The 19,189-nt window shown below is 45.9% G+C and overlaps 1 protein-coding gene across 8 annotated transcripts in view; it reads right to left on the bottom strand.

The window, feature by feature from the left end:
* The window catches only part of RYR1 (ryanodine receptor 1), a 1,068,376-nt gene that overhangs the window by 219,042 nt on the left and 830,145 nt on the right, over positions 1–19,189 (bottom strand). For all 8 annotated transcript variants that reach the window (XM_069206982.1, XM_069206985.1, XM_069206986.1 and 5 more), the window contains 4 exons: positions 13,298–13,349; positions 11,837–11,902; positions 11,614–11,713; positions 7,423–7,502 (listed from right to left, as the gene is read on the bottom strand). In XM_069206982.1, coding sequence (XP_069063083.1) covers positions 7,423–7,502; positions 11,614–11,713; positions 11,837–11,902; positions 13,298–13,349 — 298 coding nt within the window. The remainder of the gene's footprint in view (positions 1–7,422; positions 7,503–11,613; positions 11,714–11,836; positions 11,903–13,297; positions 13,350–19,189) is intronic.

Raw genomic sequence — 19,189 nt, 5'->3', positions numbered from 1 at the left:
TAGTCGAAATGCATCTCCCAAGAACAAACTTTGCGGGAAGGCCAAGGGCAGAAATCTGACCACTGCATGTTCTACACAACGGTAAAGAGATCTAGGCAGGGTTCTCCCTGTTGCCGGAGGGTGCCCTGTGATCCAACAGGTACTGCAGATGAACTTGTCTGCCCTGACATTCGATGATCACAGCAGATAGTTTGCAATCAGGGCAATGGACCCAGGACCCCACTCTCCACTGCAGTACCACATGGCGGTGGTGTTGTCTGTGAGAACCTGTACCAGATTCCCCTTGATGGATGCTAGGAAGGCCTTCAACATGAGATGAATGGTGGCAACTCCAAAAACTTGACATGGAGGTGCTTTTCCACCAGAAACTAGTCATCTAATCTGATCCTCTCCCAGTTGACCTCCACAACCAAGCAGTGATGCATACGTTAACACCGTAAGCTCTGGGGTGGGAAGGGAGAGGGTCTTCCATAGGTTGAGTTCAGTGAGGCAACTGCTGGAGATCGTGTGTGGTCTCCTAAGAAATCTGAAATACATCCAACAGCTTTCCTTAGTTCTGGGCCCATTGTAACTTCAGATTCCACTGCAGAGCCAGCATATGCTATTTGGCAAAGTGGACCAGCACGATGCATGAGGCCAAGAGGCCAAGAATTCTTAGGGCTGCCCTAAGCGAGATCCAGGACCGAAAACATCAGGATTACAGCCCAAATGTCTGGATGTGTTATGCTGGAGGAAGGACCCTGAACTGCACAGCGTCCAAGACAGCTCCTATACAAGGAAGTCACTGCGAAGGAGTCAGGTCTGACTTTGGCTTGTTGATCATAAACACCAACAATATCAGGAGGTTTGCTATTGTCTGGAGGTGGTCTACAACTGACTGTGGTTAACCCGCCTTCAACAGCCAGTCATTGAGGTAGACGAAAACTGTAATCCTCAACCTCCAAAGATGACGACCACCAACATCACTTTTGTGAGCACCTGACTGGGAACTGGTAAGGCCAAAGAGGAGCACACCAAACTGCAAGTGGTCCTGGAAAACTGTGAACCACAGGTAATGTCTGTGGACAGGCAAGATGGAGATGTGGAAATATGCATCTTGCAGGTCCAACTCAACCATCCAGTCTCAAGGGTCCAGACCAGACAGGACCTGTGCTACGGTGAGGGTCTTGAACTTCCAATTTCTCAAGTAGAAGGCGCAGGTCTAGGATTGGCACCAGAAAGTAGCTGGAGTATCAACCACCACCTACTTCTGAAGTCTGCACCATCTTGATGGCTCCGTCGGCAAACAGAGCCAACACTTCCTGCTGGAGCAAGGCGAAATGGTTCTCCATTAGCCGGTCATAAATGGGTGACATGGGTGGAGGGTGTCCATAAAGGGGATGAAGTAGACCCTTTGGACTATCTGTAAAACCCACTTGTCTGCTTCTATTGACTGCTGGTGGGGCCGGTGATGGCCCCACTGGGTGCCCATGGTGGTATGAGGGCAAACTAAAGGGTTTTGGAGGCTGTGGCTGTCGGGGAAGGGGTGGACTGGACCAACCTCTAGCTAGTGGCCCCACGTGGTCTGTGGAAACTGCATCCTCAGCCACAAAATGGCTAAGAAGCCTGCTGACCTTGGAGGTTGGGCGGGAATAAACAAGGCTGGGAGCTCCTTCTGTAGCCATGAAAGGAGCAGAAGGTGGACTGAGTTTGGTAAGGGGCCATCAATAGGCTCAAGTACCTGGCCGTAGCTCAGCTATTCTTAAAGCGCTCCAGCTCTGAGTCCGCCTTATCACTAAATAAGGGAGAGTCATCAAAGGGCATGTCCATGATTGAAGCTTGGGCATCCTCTGAAAAGTCAGTAGTTCTCAGCGAGGTGAGGTGTTTAAGGGCCACTGACGATGCAATCGCTCTGCCCAGCAAATCAGTTGTATCCAGTCCAACATCTGATGGTGAATTTTGCTGTGTCTCTGCCATGTGCAATTGCCTGTGACAGTAGATCTCGGTCCACCTCCAAGACCATAGGCAGCACTTGTGCAGCCAAATCACCACATCATATGGGTGTATCAATTTAAAATGCATGTGGTGTTCATCAGCTGCAGTGCTAGGCTGGAGGAAAAGAACATAAGAACATCCTCTTACTGACGGTACCCAGCTTCTTGGATTCCCTGTCTGGTGGAGTGGTAGGAAACACGCCAGTGTTGACTCTGGAAGTGGAGGCTTAGACTACCAAGCTCTCTGTGGGGGGGGGGGGTGTTTGAGAAAACTGGGGCCGCCAGGAGTAGGGTGATGGAGGTAGGCGATTGTCTTGTGGATAGCCTCTGTGCAGGGCTTGGACCAGGCCCGAGTAGGACATTGTTAAATTTTTCAATAAAAAGGAGTTAGGGTTTGGATACGGCAACTCCGGGTTGAAGCACCTCTGTCACGCAATTCCTTTTGACTGCCACAACGGCAAATGAAGATGCAAATCCTCAGCAGCCCTCAGAACCACCATTGTGTAAGAGGCACTCTCCTCCATAGCCACAGTAGGGGGATAGACCAGGTCGGTGTCTGGTGAGGTGTCTAAACAACTGGCATCCACCAGTTCCTCATATCAGTTGTCCTGTGTCTTCTAGGGAATGCTGGTATCTATAAGGGTTATCAGACCCCTCCCATTCGAAACCCTCTCCAGGCAGATCAAATGAAAAAGACACTGGCTCCAACTCGCATCTTGGAGTCATGGTCCCATTCCAAGCACCAAAGACAAACCTAGTGTGGGTCTGCCATAGACATCTTTCGAGCATTAGACACCACATGCCTGATTTAATTAATATACAAAACAATTTGGAATAAAATGCTAGACCCCTCTGGGAGGCTAGAACCGCTTCTACCGCACTCTCCCTATCTGGTTCTTTTAGATGTTTTTATTTTTCCCTCTTGGAAGGTAAGTTAGTGTTTTTGTATGAATTTCAGCACATGCCCTGCATGACTATATCCAGTGCCCAACTGTCCATGGTTAAATTCTGCCAGTTTTGGAAAAACAAAGATATTCTGCCTTCTAGTGGCAGAGTCAAATGAGAGAAGGAGAGCCTAAGTCCTCTTTCTCTAGATTTAGATGTCTGATTTCTTCTTTGTTTTTGCCTTTGTATACTGGAGTGAGCCCTGCTTTCTTTGTTGGACGAAACAGTGATATGTGCCACCAGAACCCAGTCATCTAATCTGGACCTCTCCCAGATGACCTCCACAACCAAGCAGTGATGCATCCATTAACACCGTAACCTCTGGGGTGTACTACTTGAACGTTAAGGCCCACATTACAACTTTGGCGGTAACTGCTGCCACTGCGACGGCAGCCAACATACCGTCACTGTGGCTACCAGCCGGCCACGTGTATTATGACTGTCGACAGAATTCTGCCGGAAGGCTGGCGGAATACCGCCGACAGTCATGGCGGCGGACAGCAGTAAGGTGATGCAGCTTTTAGCAGCACCGCCACGCCAGCAAAATACCGCCGACCGTATCATGAGCAATGATACGGCCTGGCGGTGTTTTGCTGGCGAACGCTGCTGCTGACAGCAGCGCCGTGTCCCATCTCCAGCCGGAGGACCACCTGCAAGGAGGGAAATCAGGTTCTCCGACAGGAGAGGGGGTGGGAGGGTGTTGTGTGCGTGTGTGGGGGTGTTGTGGGGTGTGTGTGTGTTTTGGTATGCATGCATGTGGGTGTGAGTCACGTTGAGTGAGTGCGAGAATGACTGAATGTAAGTGTACGTGCATGTTGTGTGTAGTGAATGCGTGTGTGCGCCAATGTATGTTGGTGTGTGTTGCAGTGTGTGGGAATGCATGTGTGCATGCATGGGTGAATGTGTATGCGTATGTCTGTGCGTGTAGGTGTGTGTATGTTGGGGGGGAGGTCGGAAGGGTGAGGGAGGACTCTGGGCAGGGGGAGGGGAAGGGGGCGGGGGAGATCCCTATCAGTGCCAGGGAAGGGATTGCCTGGCACTGATAGTGCCTACCGCCGTGGTTTTTGTGGCGGTAAGATTGCCACGAAAACCATGGCGGTAGGCGGGGTCATAATCCAGAGGGTGGGATTGTAACGGCCGCCTGGCTGGACACCGAAGTCTCCAGCCCAGCGGCCGTTACCAACCTGGCGGTCGGTGTGTTAAAGTGGCTGTCTGTGTTGGCGGTTACCGCCGTGTCATAATCCCTTTTTTTTTACCGCCAGCCTGTTGGCGGTATTAACACCGCCTTATAACCAACCGCCAGGGTCATAATGAGGGCCTAAATGTATGTTGTTAACACAGCTGATTTGAGTGCATGTAACATTTGTATGGCTGACAGTGCTGCAGAGACCCCATGGATTTTGCAGTGTTGGTATCAGCCTTTTTGTCTGCAATGTCCTGTCTAACTTCTTGCCAAATACCCCCTTGCCAAATCCCATAATTCTCGGCTGAACCTTTGATCTGAATATTATGCTTTTAAGTCATCCATACCTCCTCATTACTGTTGCCCTACCAATTTGTCAGAAGCCACATAACAAAGAGTCCATCGCTGCATCAATCAATGAAGCAAAAGCCTGTTCTCCTTCCAGGAGATTAGCCTTTGCTTCTGCTCTGTCTTCTTTCTGTAATTTGTCTGAGTAGGAAGCTATGTTTGACCACTGCTGGCGATCATATCTTGCATCAACTGCTGACACATTTGTAATCTTAACAGTATCATTTACACTTCTCTTGCTTTGTAGGAGCAGACAACAGTGTTGGAGAGTTGCTAGACCAGATGTACACTGGAGAAGACTCGGTTGCCTTATAATTCTTCTTTATGCGCAACAGAATCAGAGTGGCAGTAGCTTGTGTCTTTGTAACCAAAAGGCCCCTTTCCCAGATAAGATCAAGAATTCTTATCGCCCCAGCTGATCTGTGACATTTTTTTTAGAATCAAATAGGAAACAGGTCTTCCCCTAATTGGAAACTGAGAATCGAAATCTTTGCAACATCGTCCTATTAAGGGCATGAAATCTGCTAACCTCATCTGGCAGAAAATCCCTGGGGACAGGGTCTGGGCTTGTACCTTTCTGTCCTACAAAGCAATCCCTCCCTTAATCTTTCCCTGCAGCATTAGTATTGTTATTTACATCCTCACTGTCAGGATATCCTCCTGAGAAATGCCATTAATTTCCTCACTGTCGGCATATCTTTCTGAGGAATGATTACTGTGTTGATATTCATAGTGAATTTCACACTATGCTTTCAACATGCGTTCACCACTATGGATTTCAACTTGTTGCAGCTCTGTGGAGTTCGTTTGCAACTACTTGGTAGCCATAGGGACAGTAGCTGTACAGGCCCATTGAGGAGTAGACTTGTGCAAAAATGGCTGCAAAACTGATGGCTGGGGCAGCAACAGAGTATCTTGTTCTGTGATTTACTGTGAAATGGGAGGCCATCCCTGGTAAATATCATGCACCATTGTTAGTAGCATGTTAAGTGTGTATGAAGGCAAATTAATGATAGACACAGCTATGGAACAATCTGGGTGCATTTTAGGGTGTTTTGATGAGTCAGTACGCAAAGACAAACATCTCTTGCACAGTGACACCCATATCTTCTGCTCCTCCTCACCCTCAGTATTCACATACTAAATGTGAAGACCACCTGACTGAGTTGCCATTGGCTCATTTGATTAATATTAATCCTCGCTGAAGAGCGCAACTCAATTTCATCCAAATCTGATTTGTTTTCTTTGTCTTTTGCTTTCCGAAAAAAGCATGTTACAGTGGCTTGGCAGACGGATGTGATAGCACCGGGGACACCAGCAAAAACGGAAGTGTTGTAAAAGATGGTAATGGTGAACGAATCAGAGCTGACAACGCCACTGACACCGATGTAGTAATGGCTGATTGTGGCAAATCCTTAGGTTTATTTCTTCATCAACTGTGTCATCTACGAGGTCATCAATGGCTGCAAATCTTTCATTTTTACTACATATCATATGGTGGGGCCATCAATGACAAGAAAGTCGTTATCAATGGGTGAAGCTCTGACTATGCAGACATTATTGATAAAGCTTTTGTTGGCAGGAGCTTTCTTGTCAATGATAAGTCTGCAAGATGTTACATCACTGACAAGAGCTCAAATGATGCCAGTGCTGTTGATGATTTTCTATCTTTAGTCACCATCAACATATCTGTGGATGGAAGCATCGACAACAGTTTCCTCAATTTGGAAGCTTTGTCTGAGGTACTTTTTTTTGCAGCAAATAAGGTATAGAAAGCATTAAACGTTTGGTTTCTATTGGTGCTTCCTCGGAGGTCCAGATTCTCTGCCTGGCAAAACGGAGCATAATAATGGCTGACCAGTAGTGCTCTTAAGTGCAGAGTCAGGCAGTCTAAGAGCCAACAGGAAAGTCTTTACTTTAGACATCTCTGAGGTGGGTTTAGGAGTCAACAGCTGTCTGCCTGGAATGGAAGTCTCTACCTTTTCTTCCAGGATAGCCATTGCTAGTGTTTTCTCTCAATCTTTCAGGGTCTTGGTTAAAAAAACCCTTACAAATGTTGCACCTCCTAGGATCATGACATGGGTGAAGACAATAAAGGCATTTGGTATGAGAATTGTGGATCATCTTCCTGTTACCACATGTCTTACAAGCATTGAAGGGAGATGTCTTCTCAGACAACACTGACATCCTGGTAATTCTACAAAAATGCCCCAAACTTAAATCTGTACACTATCTTTTAATTGCAGAGATGATCAATCTTAAGAAAAAAGGGTAAGTGGTGAGGAAAACAAATCCCTTGGAAATGTCAAATGAAGCAGAATTTCAGAGGAATCCACATCACTGAATGTGCAGCAGCACATCTGGCAGTTAACAGCCTCTGTCAGGGAAGGGATGGCTGTGCTGCTCTCTGATTGTTCGAAGTTTGGGTCGCACAGGAAGGTAGTCTGGTCCTGTGTAGTATAAGGGTTTTTCAAATTTATAAAGTGTATGTTGGGTGTAGTCTATGAGCTGTTCAATGTTATGAAGTGTACTGCACACTGCCTTGCTAACAATGGGTACCACGGCTCCCAGGGTGATGACGAGGAATGATTCAGACATGTGATTCTATGGAAGATCCAATGCTGGAAAACAACGTACAGATTCACTCTTCCTGGCTGTTAAGGATGGATAGTATTGTTCGTCACACAGTGATTTCTCAATACAAATTCCTCCATGAAATACCTGGATGAATCCGTGTAGGGAAACACCCCGGCTGTAAGTGCAATTTCAGCTAAACTCAGTGTGGCATTGGGTGTAAACTGTGTAGCAACTAATTTCACCAATACCAGTACAACTCAGAAACTCTAAGAGGCACAGATCCAATCCCACCAATATAAAGCCATCGTCAGGATTCATAATCTATGAAAAGCATTCAGCTAAACCCTAGGATTTGAGGGCAAGAGCAGATGAGAGGCAAACAAGATGGAGACTTACCTGCTGAACTTCACTGTTTCCACCATTCAGAATGGAGATACCCAGCTTTAGAGTGGAGGAGACCATGGCTCCTGTCTCACCTGAATTGATCAAGAGCACAAGTCAGTGGCAAACAAGGATGGCAGTTGCGGAGTACAAAGTGATATAAAGTGTAGAAAGTAGTAGGGAATATTAGGACACAATAAACAGAGTAAAGTACAGCTTAGAAAAGAAACATGATTAATGATGTCACATAGTCCAAAGTGTGATACAGGTAAAACACACAAAGTGGGATGAGGTCTCAGAACATATAGGGGGTCATTACAACCCTGCCTGTTATGACGGAAGCACCGCCAACAGGCTGGCAGTGCTTCACAGGTCATTACGACCGCGGCGGAAGCGCCACGGTCATACCGCCGGGGCTGACAGTTTCCCACCACAATGGCCCCGGCGGTAGTAATCCGCCAGGGCAGCGCTGCAGGGGATTACGAGCCCCCCTACCGCCAGCCTTTTCCTGGCGGTTCGGCTGGCGGCACGGGGAGTCGCAGGGGCCCCCTGGCATGGCCCGTGCAGCTTTTCACTGTCTGCTATGCAGACAGTGAAAAGCGCAACGGTTGCAATTGCACCAGTCACACGGCTGCAACACCGCCGGCTCCATTTGGAGCCGGCTCCTGTGTTGCGGCCGATATCCCCGCTGGGCCGGCGGGGATCTCCACATGGCCGCGGCCGCCCGGCGGTCCGATCTAATATTTTACAAGTGTAAATGAAAGAGCTGAAGGTGGCGACAGATGACATATAATCTTGGTTAGGATTAAAATGAGCAGAAGAGTCTGTCGAAAACAGTTTTGACAATTTAGGAAATAGCACATGCAATAATTACATAGGATATAATTTGGTACAGTTTATGAAGTATAAGCGGTAAGGTACATCATGGATTACATAATATTTTACACCTCAAAAATAACATTGGATTGAGCCACTAAAATGATAGAGGTGAAGTGTAGCACATAGGAGAAATTGAGCTTCTAAGGACACATGAGCTGTGTCTCCGCAATTTATATGCCAGGGTTTGGTTCACATAATGAGATGGTTAGCCTTCATATAATCTTTACCATCTTTGCTAAATCTAATGGTAATTGATTATATATGTACCCTACAGTGTAAACATCAGCATTTGAATCTAAAAAGGATCTAATACTTGAGAACTGGTGTTCCCGTCAGCTATCATTTGGTCCATATACGCCTGCCACCGGGAAATCCACCAATTTCCTTTATATGCTTTATCAATATTTATACCATATTAATAGAACAGAAGGAGTAGTGATGTCCAGAATATAAAACTATAAGCTAAATATTGATCCAACAAGATGTTTTCAGGAACTGCAACTGACACAAAAAGGCACAACACATCACTTTTAGTCCGAGGAACAATATTCATGTATCTGCCATGAGGCAACAACTAACTTAACTGACCATGGACTACCAAATCTAACAAGCTCGCAAAAGCAGTCAGAAAGCAATCAATAAGCAAGCTTCAAAATACCTGTCCAATCATATCCAGGTCCTCCAATGGACTAGTTTCTCTTTTGCACTTATGCTCTGAGTTCACTTCAAAATGTCACTTGTCCAAACTTAGAGGTAAATTGCCAAAGTTAACAAGAGTGAAATTCCGGAACCAGCTCCACAAAGAGTTATGGCTTATGAATAACTTCACCCACTTTTCATAAATTAAACGTTCTGCTTAACTACAGGCATACATAGTACAAATATATAAAGCATGGGAACCATAGTTGTTACTACCTCAAATCTGAAAAAAAGGAAACCCCTTGCAACCTGGCTGTCTGAAACTACTTTAGCTACAGTATGTGTTGTATACAATTTTGTTTGATTATTGATTTTTTTTATTTTAACTTTCAGTCTTGCTGTATTTATTTTCTGCTGTTGTAGAAGTTTGTGTTTGCATTTAAATGTATTGCTGTTTTGGTCTTAATAATTATATTATTTCATTATGCCTTAATGTTTGCTGCACCAAGGAGCTAGAACTGTGCATTTTTCTGCACATTACAAATAATGCAGAAAATAAGACATAAGAAGCACTGGGTGAGCAACTGCTAAAGCCTAGCAAACACACGCTTGGCTGGTAATGGACAGAAAAAGCAGAGCGTAGCATGTTGGTATTCTATAGAAAAGAACAAGTTACTTACTTTTGGTAATGTTCTTTCTGGTAGAGGTTATCTAGTTGCAGATTACTCACCTTTTGAATACTCCCCAAGCTTCAGACTGAATCCGGAAACTTATCAGAAGTACCTCTGCGTGCCTGAAGGTGGCACCTTGTGGCTCCACACTGACACTGTTCTGCTTCAGAAATAATGTGCGGGGCCTACACAGGCGCCACTCCTGCATGCTGACAACAGTTGCTTTCAAGGCTGTCTTCATCCCCAGATGCAGAGCCCCAACAGCAAATTGAGAGACAGTGTGCAGATTCCTAGATTTGGGAATCTTATTAATGGACTGCGTCAAACCACAGAATGGGGATGATGGAATGCTGAACAAGGAATCTGCAGCTAGACAGAGACTCTATCAGAAAGAGCATTACCAAAGATAAGTATCTTGTTCTTCTGATAAAGACCTCCAGCCACAGAAGAGATACCAAAGCAACACCTATTCAAAGGTGGGCCTGTGGATGGACGCAAACCAGAAAGTCCTGCAGGACTGTGCGGGCAAAATGTCTCTTTCGATGACCCTGAGTGTCCATGTTAATACTGCCTTGTGAAGGTATGGAGGGACTATCACATAGCAAATTGGCAAATGTCAAGAACAGGCATTCCACGTATCAACACACTGGTAGCAGCTTTGGTCCTAGTAGAATGAGCATGCAGTCTTTCCGGAGGCTGCTTCTTTGTCTGTGCATGGAAGATCTGAAAGCAGAGCATGATCCAATCTCTTCTGCACTGCCTTGCCTTTTTCTGCTCCGGTGAACCCCTCAAAGAGATGATAGCCCATCCGGTGGTCTTTGGTACAATCTACGTAAAAGCTTAGTGCTCTTGTGGGGTCCAAGCAATAAAGTCTCTCTTCCCCCTTAGAGGAGTGAGGCATAGCATATAACGCTTGCCGGGTAATGGTTTAACAGGTGTGGAATGGTTTCACAACTTTCAGCAGGAATGATGTCTGCATAACCAGTTTGTCTGGGAAGAAGGAAGTGTATGGTTGATTTCTATAAACAGCCTCATTCTCATTCACACGTTGTGCAGAGATGATGGAAATGAGGATCATACAATTGGTAGTAAGGAGCCATAAAGGAGAGCTGTGAAGTGTCTTAAATGGAGTGCAGAGTGCAGTGCATAGCAGACACTGAAATACTTTGCGGGGCCCTCTTACGGGGGCCCCTGCAGTGCCCATGCCATTGGCATGGGCACTGCAGGGGCCCCCAGGGGCCCCACGGCACCCCCTACCGCCATCCTGTTCATGGCGGGTTTCCCGCCATGAACAGGATGGCGGTAGGGGGTGTCTGAATCCCCATGGCGGCGGAGCACGCTCCGCCGCCATGGAGGATTCAGAAGGGCAGCGGTAAACCGGCGGGTGACCGCCGGTTTACCCTTTCTGACCGCGGCTGAACCGCCGCGGTCAGAATGCCCTTCGGAGCACCGCCGGTCTGTCGGCGGTGCTCCCGTGGCCGGTGACCCTGGCGGTCACCGGCCGCCAGGGTCAGAATCAGGCCCATAATTTTAACCACTATGCCATTGAAAATGATTTAAAAAACTTTGATATTTAAAATATTACCTCAAAAAATTATATTCTTGTCAATGATATTTGTGCATCATGATATTTATGTGTCACAATTGTTATTTTCCAATATTTCTGTCCCCCGATATTTTTAGATTGCTATTTTGTCCAAACACCTGCTCAAACAGCCAGCAAGATATCCTAAGTGTGTTGCTGCACTTCAGAAATGTGTGTGTCCCCGTTAGCAGGCAGAATTCAAATGGTCTCATTCACCTCCTATCCTTTAGGAGAAACTGTTGCACCCATTTACAGGAAGAATTGGCTTGGGTCCCTCTTGCCTTAAGTACTTTAAGGGACACCATTGTGTACAGTTATTTTAAATTGGCTATTACATCATTAGAAATAGGTATAATAGTGCTCAACAGAACAATATATATTTCCTGAGAATTTGAACCACACCTGTCACCAGGGATACACATCATGACTCACCTTTGCAAGCACTAATCATCTGCAGCACCATTTCGGCAGCGCCACGGTTGTGCAAGCGGGATTGCTGGTACAGCAACTTCTGTTTCTCCATCTCTTTTTCCTAAATTTAAGAGGAAAGGGGAAAAATCACATCAGAGGAAAAACAGACACAAAGGAAACCCCACCAGCACAGTATACCTACTAACAACAGAGAAGCTACAGGAAATCAGGCGTGGATACAAACCTCAAAGGGAATCTCGGTCTCTTCGCCTTCTCCACCTTCCTCTCCACCTTCTTCAATGTGACAGCTCTAATGTATGAAATGCAGAAAAGGCTGTATTAAAGTTGGGTATCTCTCAAACACATGCTGCACTACGAGTGAACTCTGTATATTTTCATGGACACTTTACATAGGCCCTCATTACGACCTTGGTGGATGGCAGTATTATGGGAAAAAGTATTGCCAGCAGGCTGGCGGTACTTTTCCCCACGATATGACATTGGCAGTTTGGCTCAAGCCAAACTGCCATTGTACCACTCCGTCCACCAAGGCAGTAACAGCCGCCGGGCTGGAAACTTCAGTCTCCAGCCAGGAGGCCGTCACTAGCCCGCCTGCTGGATTATGACCCCGCCTACAGCTATGGTTTTCGTGGCCTCCTTACCACCACAAAAACCATGGTCGTAGTCACTATCAGTGACAGGGACTCCCCTCCCTGTCACTGATTGGGGTCTTCCCCACCCCCCTCCAGCTCCCCAGATTTTTTCCCCACCGCCACCCCTCCTTCTCCAGACCCACCCCCCAACATACATCCACCGTCACGCACCATCACATACACTCATACACACATGTACCCACGCATGCATACATCCATTCACACGCACATCCAAAGACATACATACAAGCACACATGCATTCACACAATACATGCACTCACACCCCCAAGCATGCACACACATATAACACGCAACGCACACCCGCATTCACGCACACAAACATACACACACACACACACACACACACACAACAACCCCCACCCCCCTCCCCTGTCGGAGCACCCAACTTACCTGATTTCAGGGGGTCCTCCGGCAGGAGACGGGACGGGGCGCTGCTGCCAGCAGCAGCGTCCGCCAGCAGAACTCCGCCAGGCCGTATCATGGGTCATGATACGGTCTGCGGCGGTCTACTGGCGTGGCGCTGCTGCTGGCAGCAACACCACCTTACCGCCATCCGCCACCATGAATGCAGCCGGAATTCCGGCATCCTTCTGTCGGAATTCCGGCTACGGTCATAATATGTTGGACGGCTGGTAGCAGCAGCAACGGTCTTTTGGCAGCCCTCGCCACAGTGGAAGGCGGTTTTTACCACCACTGTCATAATGAGGGCCATAGTCTCTCTTCGATTTCAGGTCTTGTTCATTTAATCTGCTACAGGTGATCCAAGTGCTGAAATAGTACATATTTGGGTCTCAAAACAGATATGACATGGGATGCTAGTGATGAGGGCCTCACTGCTGGAATAACATATAGCAGGGGCCCCAATACAGAGATGGAAGGGGAAGCTATTGAGGGAGATGGACAGGGTTTGGAAAAGGGAGTCGTCCATCTAGTGCTATAGCAATGCTGCTGTTTGCATGGTGGTGTCCTCACATAGAACTACAGTAGCAGAACAGTAAATTGGGACAATGCTGGCCACGGTGTCTCATACCTTTGCCATAATATCGGCATAAGCCATATAAAGATAATCTTCGTCCAGTTTGCTGTAAGAACAAGAAATTGAAGCCATTAAAACTGAATCACCACACTGTACAAGCGCCATTACAAAATCTCCCGTCTGTTGACTTTTGCTGCATCACAATCAATGTCACAACAACTGACTGTAGTAGCTGATATGGCCAGTTCTAAAATGTTAGTACTACATTCACTACGTACACATTGGTTCTACAAGCTCGTTTTGACCTGTGAAACATCACAGCTTCTACATATAAAGTGATCTGGCACGACAGCTTTAAAGTTGGCATGACCACAACAGAGCAACATTACAGCTATGGCAAAATTGTAGCCCACAATGCAAGTGTTGTGTTGCATCAAAGTCCACAGTTTCTTTAAAGATTCTGCAAACTCTGTATGAAGAATTTGTTTTCAATTAATTCTGTGCACCTTTAACAAAACATAATGTGCCATGTATAAGAAGACGTCTTCAAGAACTGAGTGCTTTTGTGTTTTTATATAGCCATTTTTATTAAAGAATTTGTAGCAGATTTTAATTAAATAGGCACAAGCTCCTACGAAAAAAAAGTGAAACTTCGATCTGTGATGGAATGTTTAGAAAGTCATAACCTGGGCTAATAAAAGGTGCTTTAATGCCATAGGAAAGAGAGGGTGTGGATTACAGAAGTGTTATTTATCAACAGCAAGTATTGAATTATTAAAAGAAATAGTAAGTACTTCCTGAAAAAGATTGTGTGTGCTTTCTTTAAGACTTTTTTTTAACAGATTTCAAAGCAACAACATATATTGGCCACAAGTGGCAACACACCATATGCTATTAAGAGACATAGAAAACAATATCCCTCAACCACCCAACCAGATAATATGCAGTGTAGTGCAGAGGGATCACACACCTACAGGAAGGTTCGTAAGCACATCATCACTTCTAATCAGGGGCTGGGGCTACCGAGCTGCCAAGAGATGCCACCAGTTTAGGGGGTTCTGGATCTTTCAAACTATCTATCAACGCATTCCAGTCCATGGCGACACAGCCCCTTTGTGCCTTGCGTAACAACACACCACTTTCACATCCTGCCCATCTCTTAATTTCCCACTGCCAAACTGCGAGCCAGGGGCCCGTAGCAGCCTTTCAATTCCTAGTGATTTCCCTCTTAGCTAAGAAGGCAAAGTCTTTGAATCTGCTGGTAACCTTGGTTTTGGCAGTGTGTGGGAACCACCTCAATAAGCAGTGCCCCAGAGAGCATGGAATCTCCCTTAGGGTAATGTCAGCAACTATGCGTGCAATCTCTCCCTAATACACTGGTAGGGACGGGCTGTCCCATAGCATACATAAGAGTCCGCACCGACTACCCCACACTACAGGCATGCTATCCCAACTATATTAAAACACCTACTGACTCTCCCTGTGATGAGGTAAGCCCTGTGTAAGACATAGAAATTGACCAGCTTAAATCGGGCGTTCCATGATAACCTAGGTTCCAGCAAAGTCGCCCAGTTGCCCTTGGGTATTGGTATCCACAAGTCCTCTTCCTACCTGGTTCGTAAGGAGTCTAGTGGTTTCATCATGTCTTCTCAGATCATACTATATAAACTGGAAACCACTTTGAAAGTACCCAAGGCCTTAACTATGTAATGGCAGCTCTTGTGGAGAGGTGGTTCCAACATGCCCGCGCCACAATGTTTTCTACCTGCTGTGGTTACCACCCTGTGGAGCAAAAAGTGCCCCGGAGGCAAGTCAAAGTCCAAGTGAAGATCCTCAAAGATGAAGAGCTCCGTGAATCGAAACAGGTTGTGTCATTCCTGTAGACACCCAATCCGCAAAAACCTGCCAGTCTCCCCATGTGGCAGCACTTCTAAAATACTAATGGGCATGTCAAACGTCAGAGGAGTACAGGACTTTCGTCTGCATCTTCTGTAAGCATATGGCCCAACAGCACTTGGAATTCATTGGTATCCTCAGCTAGAGGACGACCTCTCATCAAGAGTACCCTGACCAGTTGCTGGAGCTCAAGTATGAACAGCCACATCGCTCTCCCTTGGGTCAATCTACCAGCCAACCACTGGGTAAGCCATTGGAGCTGCGCCTCTTTGTAATATGTCTCAAACTCAGCGACTCCGAGGCTTCCCACTCCCACAGAGCACAACAGGGTGGACAAAGCCACTCTTCTGGGACTCGTACCCCAGATCAAAGCAATGATGAGTGAGTCTAGCTCCCACAACAGCGCTTGGGGAATCCATACAGGCAAGGTCACAAAAAATATAATAGCTAGGGGAGTGCTACTGATTAGGGAAACGTCTTCCAGAATGTAAATTCATGCTCCAAGTGCCTTTTCCCAGTGTTGCCATTTAATAAGTCAGATTGGTCATGGAACATTTTAACCCCCAGATACTGCAAACATCGGGGTCCCCACTGCAGCTGCTGTAAATTCTCAGGAAGTCTACAGGTCGCAACTGTCAGGGACAGTCACGATTTTTGACAATTTAATCTCAGCCCAGACAGCAAACCGAAATCACTGAGCAGCTGCCTGGCACCCTGAGGTCTGTTGCAGTGTTAAGAAGCAATAGTATCAGATCATCTGCTGCGGAGGGCTGGGGCCCAAGGGTAGTATGAGCCACCCAACATGGTTTCAAGGTGGGTTCCCCAGGGAGGGTTTGGGGAAGGGTAGTGTGTCACGTCTTTTAACGTTCCAACTAAGATCACACTGGTGGGGAGCAGATGGGGAAAATGAAAAAATTGAGTCCTCGCACGGCTGTATAACTTTTGGGGTCAGACAAGAGTTTCCTATCTGGATAAGAACATGATGATGGGGCCTGGCAATACTCCTAAACTTAAAATTCTGACCTGGAATGTAAATAGTGTGAGCCGCAGAAGAAAGAGAATTCTTGAGTTCTTAAGACTATCTGATAGCCAGATCATTCTCCTGCAGGAGACCCATCTAAGATATGAGGAGTGAATGAGTATCCTTAAGTCGCAAAAATGGATCACCCACTTTGCTTGTACTAATCAATCTTGCAACGTGAAAGGGGTAGCGATCATTGTAAAGAATAAAGTTTGAAGTCAACTGACAGATGTTAGTGCTGATCCTAGGGGGAGATGGGTCCTGGCAAATATCAAGTTAGGAGGAGTCCAACATACCCTTGTATCCTATTATGGTCCTAACGTGGATGGCCCGGGCCCACTCAGGGATCTCCATGAGTAACTGATTGGAAGAGCCCAATAATATTGATCATTTGATAATAGCTGGTGGAGACTTTAATGTTTTGCTTAATCCTACCTTAGATAGGTGTACCCCCAGAACGGCCGTCAGTACATCCAATATGAGAACCTGCTTGCATAACATAATGGAAAATATTGGCCTGAGTGATCCTTGGCGAAACAGAATGGGACAGACCAAGGAGTTCACTTTCTGGAATAAGAAACTCAGACATTCTTCAAGAATTGACTTTTTTCTGATAGATGTAAAACTCTGAAATAACTTAATGGGAATCTCTCACCAGCCAAGCCCTCTTTCGGATCACTCAGCCGTTGAGCTGGTCATAACCCTTTCTGACTTTCGTGCATGCACCAGATGGACACTGGATCGCTCTCTCCTGGGGGAAGAAGGGATCATCTTAAAGCTGAAAAGGGACTCCAAAGACTTCTTTGAGATCAATTTAGACTTTGCTTCAATAGCCATGGTTTGGGAAGCGTATAAGGCTTTTATTTGTGGTAGACTGATTAGCTATGCTGCTTTCAGAGCCAAGAGAACTAGACCCACAATAGAGACTCTTGAGGGTAAACTTCGTATCCTGCAAGCCCAAAGACTATCCTCCCAGGACACAACAACGCACACAGACTTACAGCACCAAATTCAGGAAGCTCAAAATTCACTCAAGGTCTTCTTAGACTCAATGGTGAAGAGCAAATGGGAAGCTAGTAAATTGGTGCATTACGAGTATGGCGAAGGCTGTGGCAAGTTATTATCATGGAAGACTAGGTCTGACAATGTTAGGAATAGGATTAAAGGCATAATACTAGGTGAAACAGGCAGAACCTCCTCAGAAGATCAAGACATCACAGGAGGATTTTTTAGGTTTTTTTCTGCACTGTATAGCGATGACTCGGAGACCTCAGCAGAAGCGATTGAAAATTGGTTGAAGGGGGACACACTCCCCAGGTTAGAACCAGTTAAGAACCTGAGCCTTAATCAATGCTTCCTCCTTAGTGAGGTAGATAGTGCTATTGCTGGCTTGAAAAATGGGAGGGCTGCCGGTCCAGATGGAATACCAGCGGAATTATATAAACTCCTGAGAGAAGAGCTTGCGCCAGTTCTGACTCAGTTGATGAATTCGATTCTTATTAACTCTTCTCCGGTTCCGACCTCTTGGAATGAAGCTATTATAACTGTAATACTAAAGCCCCAGAAAGACCCTAGAAGATGTGAGTCTTATAGGCCTGTCTCTCTGCTCAATAACGATTATAAAATGTTTGCACAAATACTTGCCAGGAGGCTGGATAATGTGATCACTGACTTAGTGCGTATCAATCTGAAAGGTTTCATGAGAAACCGACATCTAGGAGACCTGACTCACGATTTAGTCGCCACAATTGACATCACAATCTCTATGAATATGCCACTAACCATATCAACAATTGACGCTGCCAAGGCTTTTGGCAGAGTGAGTTGGCTCTTTCTGCAGGCGGTAATGGACTGCAATAACTTGGGAGATAACTTTCCTAATGCAATCAAAGCTATTTATAAGGCTCCTTCTGCTTGGGTCCTGGTTAACATCATCCTATCCTCACATTTTAAGATTGAACGGGGGACACAACAGGGCTGCCCTCTCTCTCCTCTTCTCTTTAACCTTTATATTGAAACTCTGACCAGGAGAATCAGGGCAGACCAGAGAATTATACCCTTTCAGCATCATGATTGGGTCCTGAAGGAAGCCTTATATGAAGATGACCTTCTAATATATACATATGCTTTTCCAGCACTTTTTGAAATTATTGCTAGCTTTGGAGAAATCTCAGGTTATTTAGTTAATACAGATAAATCTGAAGTAATGACCTGGAATGGCCCTCAGAATGGCCCATTAGAAAAAGACGAAATTCGATACTTAGGGGTTAAAGTGGTCAAGCATCTGGCAGAGATACCCCAAGTGAATTTTGTGCATCCCTTTAGGGAAACAAAGAAGTTACTCCTCCAATGGTCACACTCACGTCTCTCTATATTAGGTAAAACAAATCTAATAAAAATGGTGGTACTGCCAAAATTCACTTTTTTTTTTTAATGCTATCTCCTTATATTTTAAAACTGAATGGTTAAGGAAACTGCAGAGGGAATTAGTCAGCTTTATCTGGTCTTATAAAAACCCCAGAATTGCATGGAAAAAATTGAGAAAGAAAAAGCTAGATGGAGGAATTGCACTTCTGGATTTTCAGCTTTTCTACTGGGCATTCCAGCTGAAAAATATCAGATCACTCCTCTCCAAGGAATATCTATCTTCTCGACTTCAGGCATTGACAGGGTGCTTCCGGGACCAGGGCACACAGTTTCTTTATAAATTTGGCCACCCCAGGTATTACAAAAAAGTTAGACTAAAAGTTCTTTATAATGCCTGCAGGATCTGGTATGCAGTAAGAACGTGACTGGGCATCCCGTATTACAGTGAGCTGGCCCCAATCTGGAATTATCCCGGTACCCTGATATGTATTCAGCATGTACTAGCTGTGCCACTGATAGAGGGAGGAATTGCAGATGGGGAAAGCTAGTCAGTGGGGGCTCTGTCAGATCTTGGGAATCTCTAGCTGTAGCAACCAATGCTAAATTGTCTAGGTTCAAATACATGCAAATCAAAGGCTGGGTGCAAGGAGGACCTGAGGCCG

The sequence above is a fragment of the Pleurodeles waltl genome, chromosome 9 (genome assembly GCF_031143425.1).
Source record: "Pleurodeles waltl isolate 20211129_DDA chromosome 9, aPleWal1.hap1.20221129, whole genome shotgun sequence".
Lineage (NCBI taxonomy): Eukaryota > Metazoa > Chordata > Amphibia > Caudata > Salamandridae > Pleurodeles > Pleurodeles waltl.
Note: the sequence above shows the minus strand (reverse complement) of the source record. Positions and strands in the feature narration are given on the sequence as shown.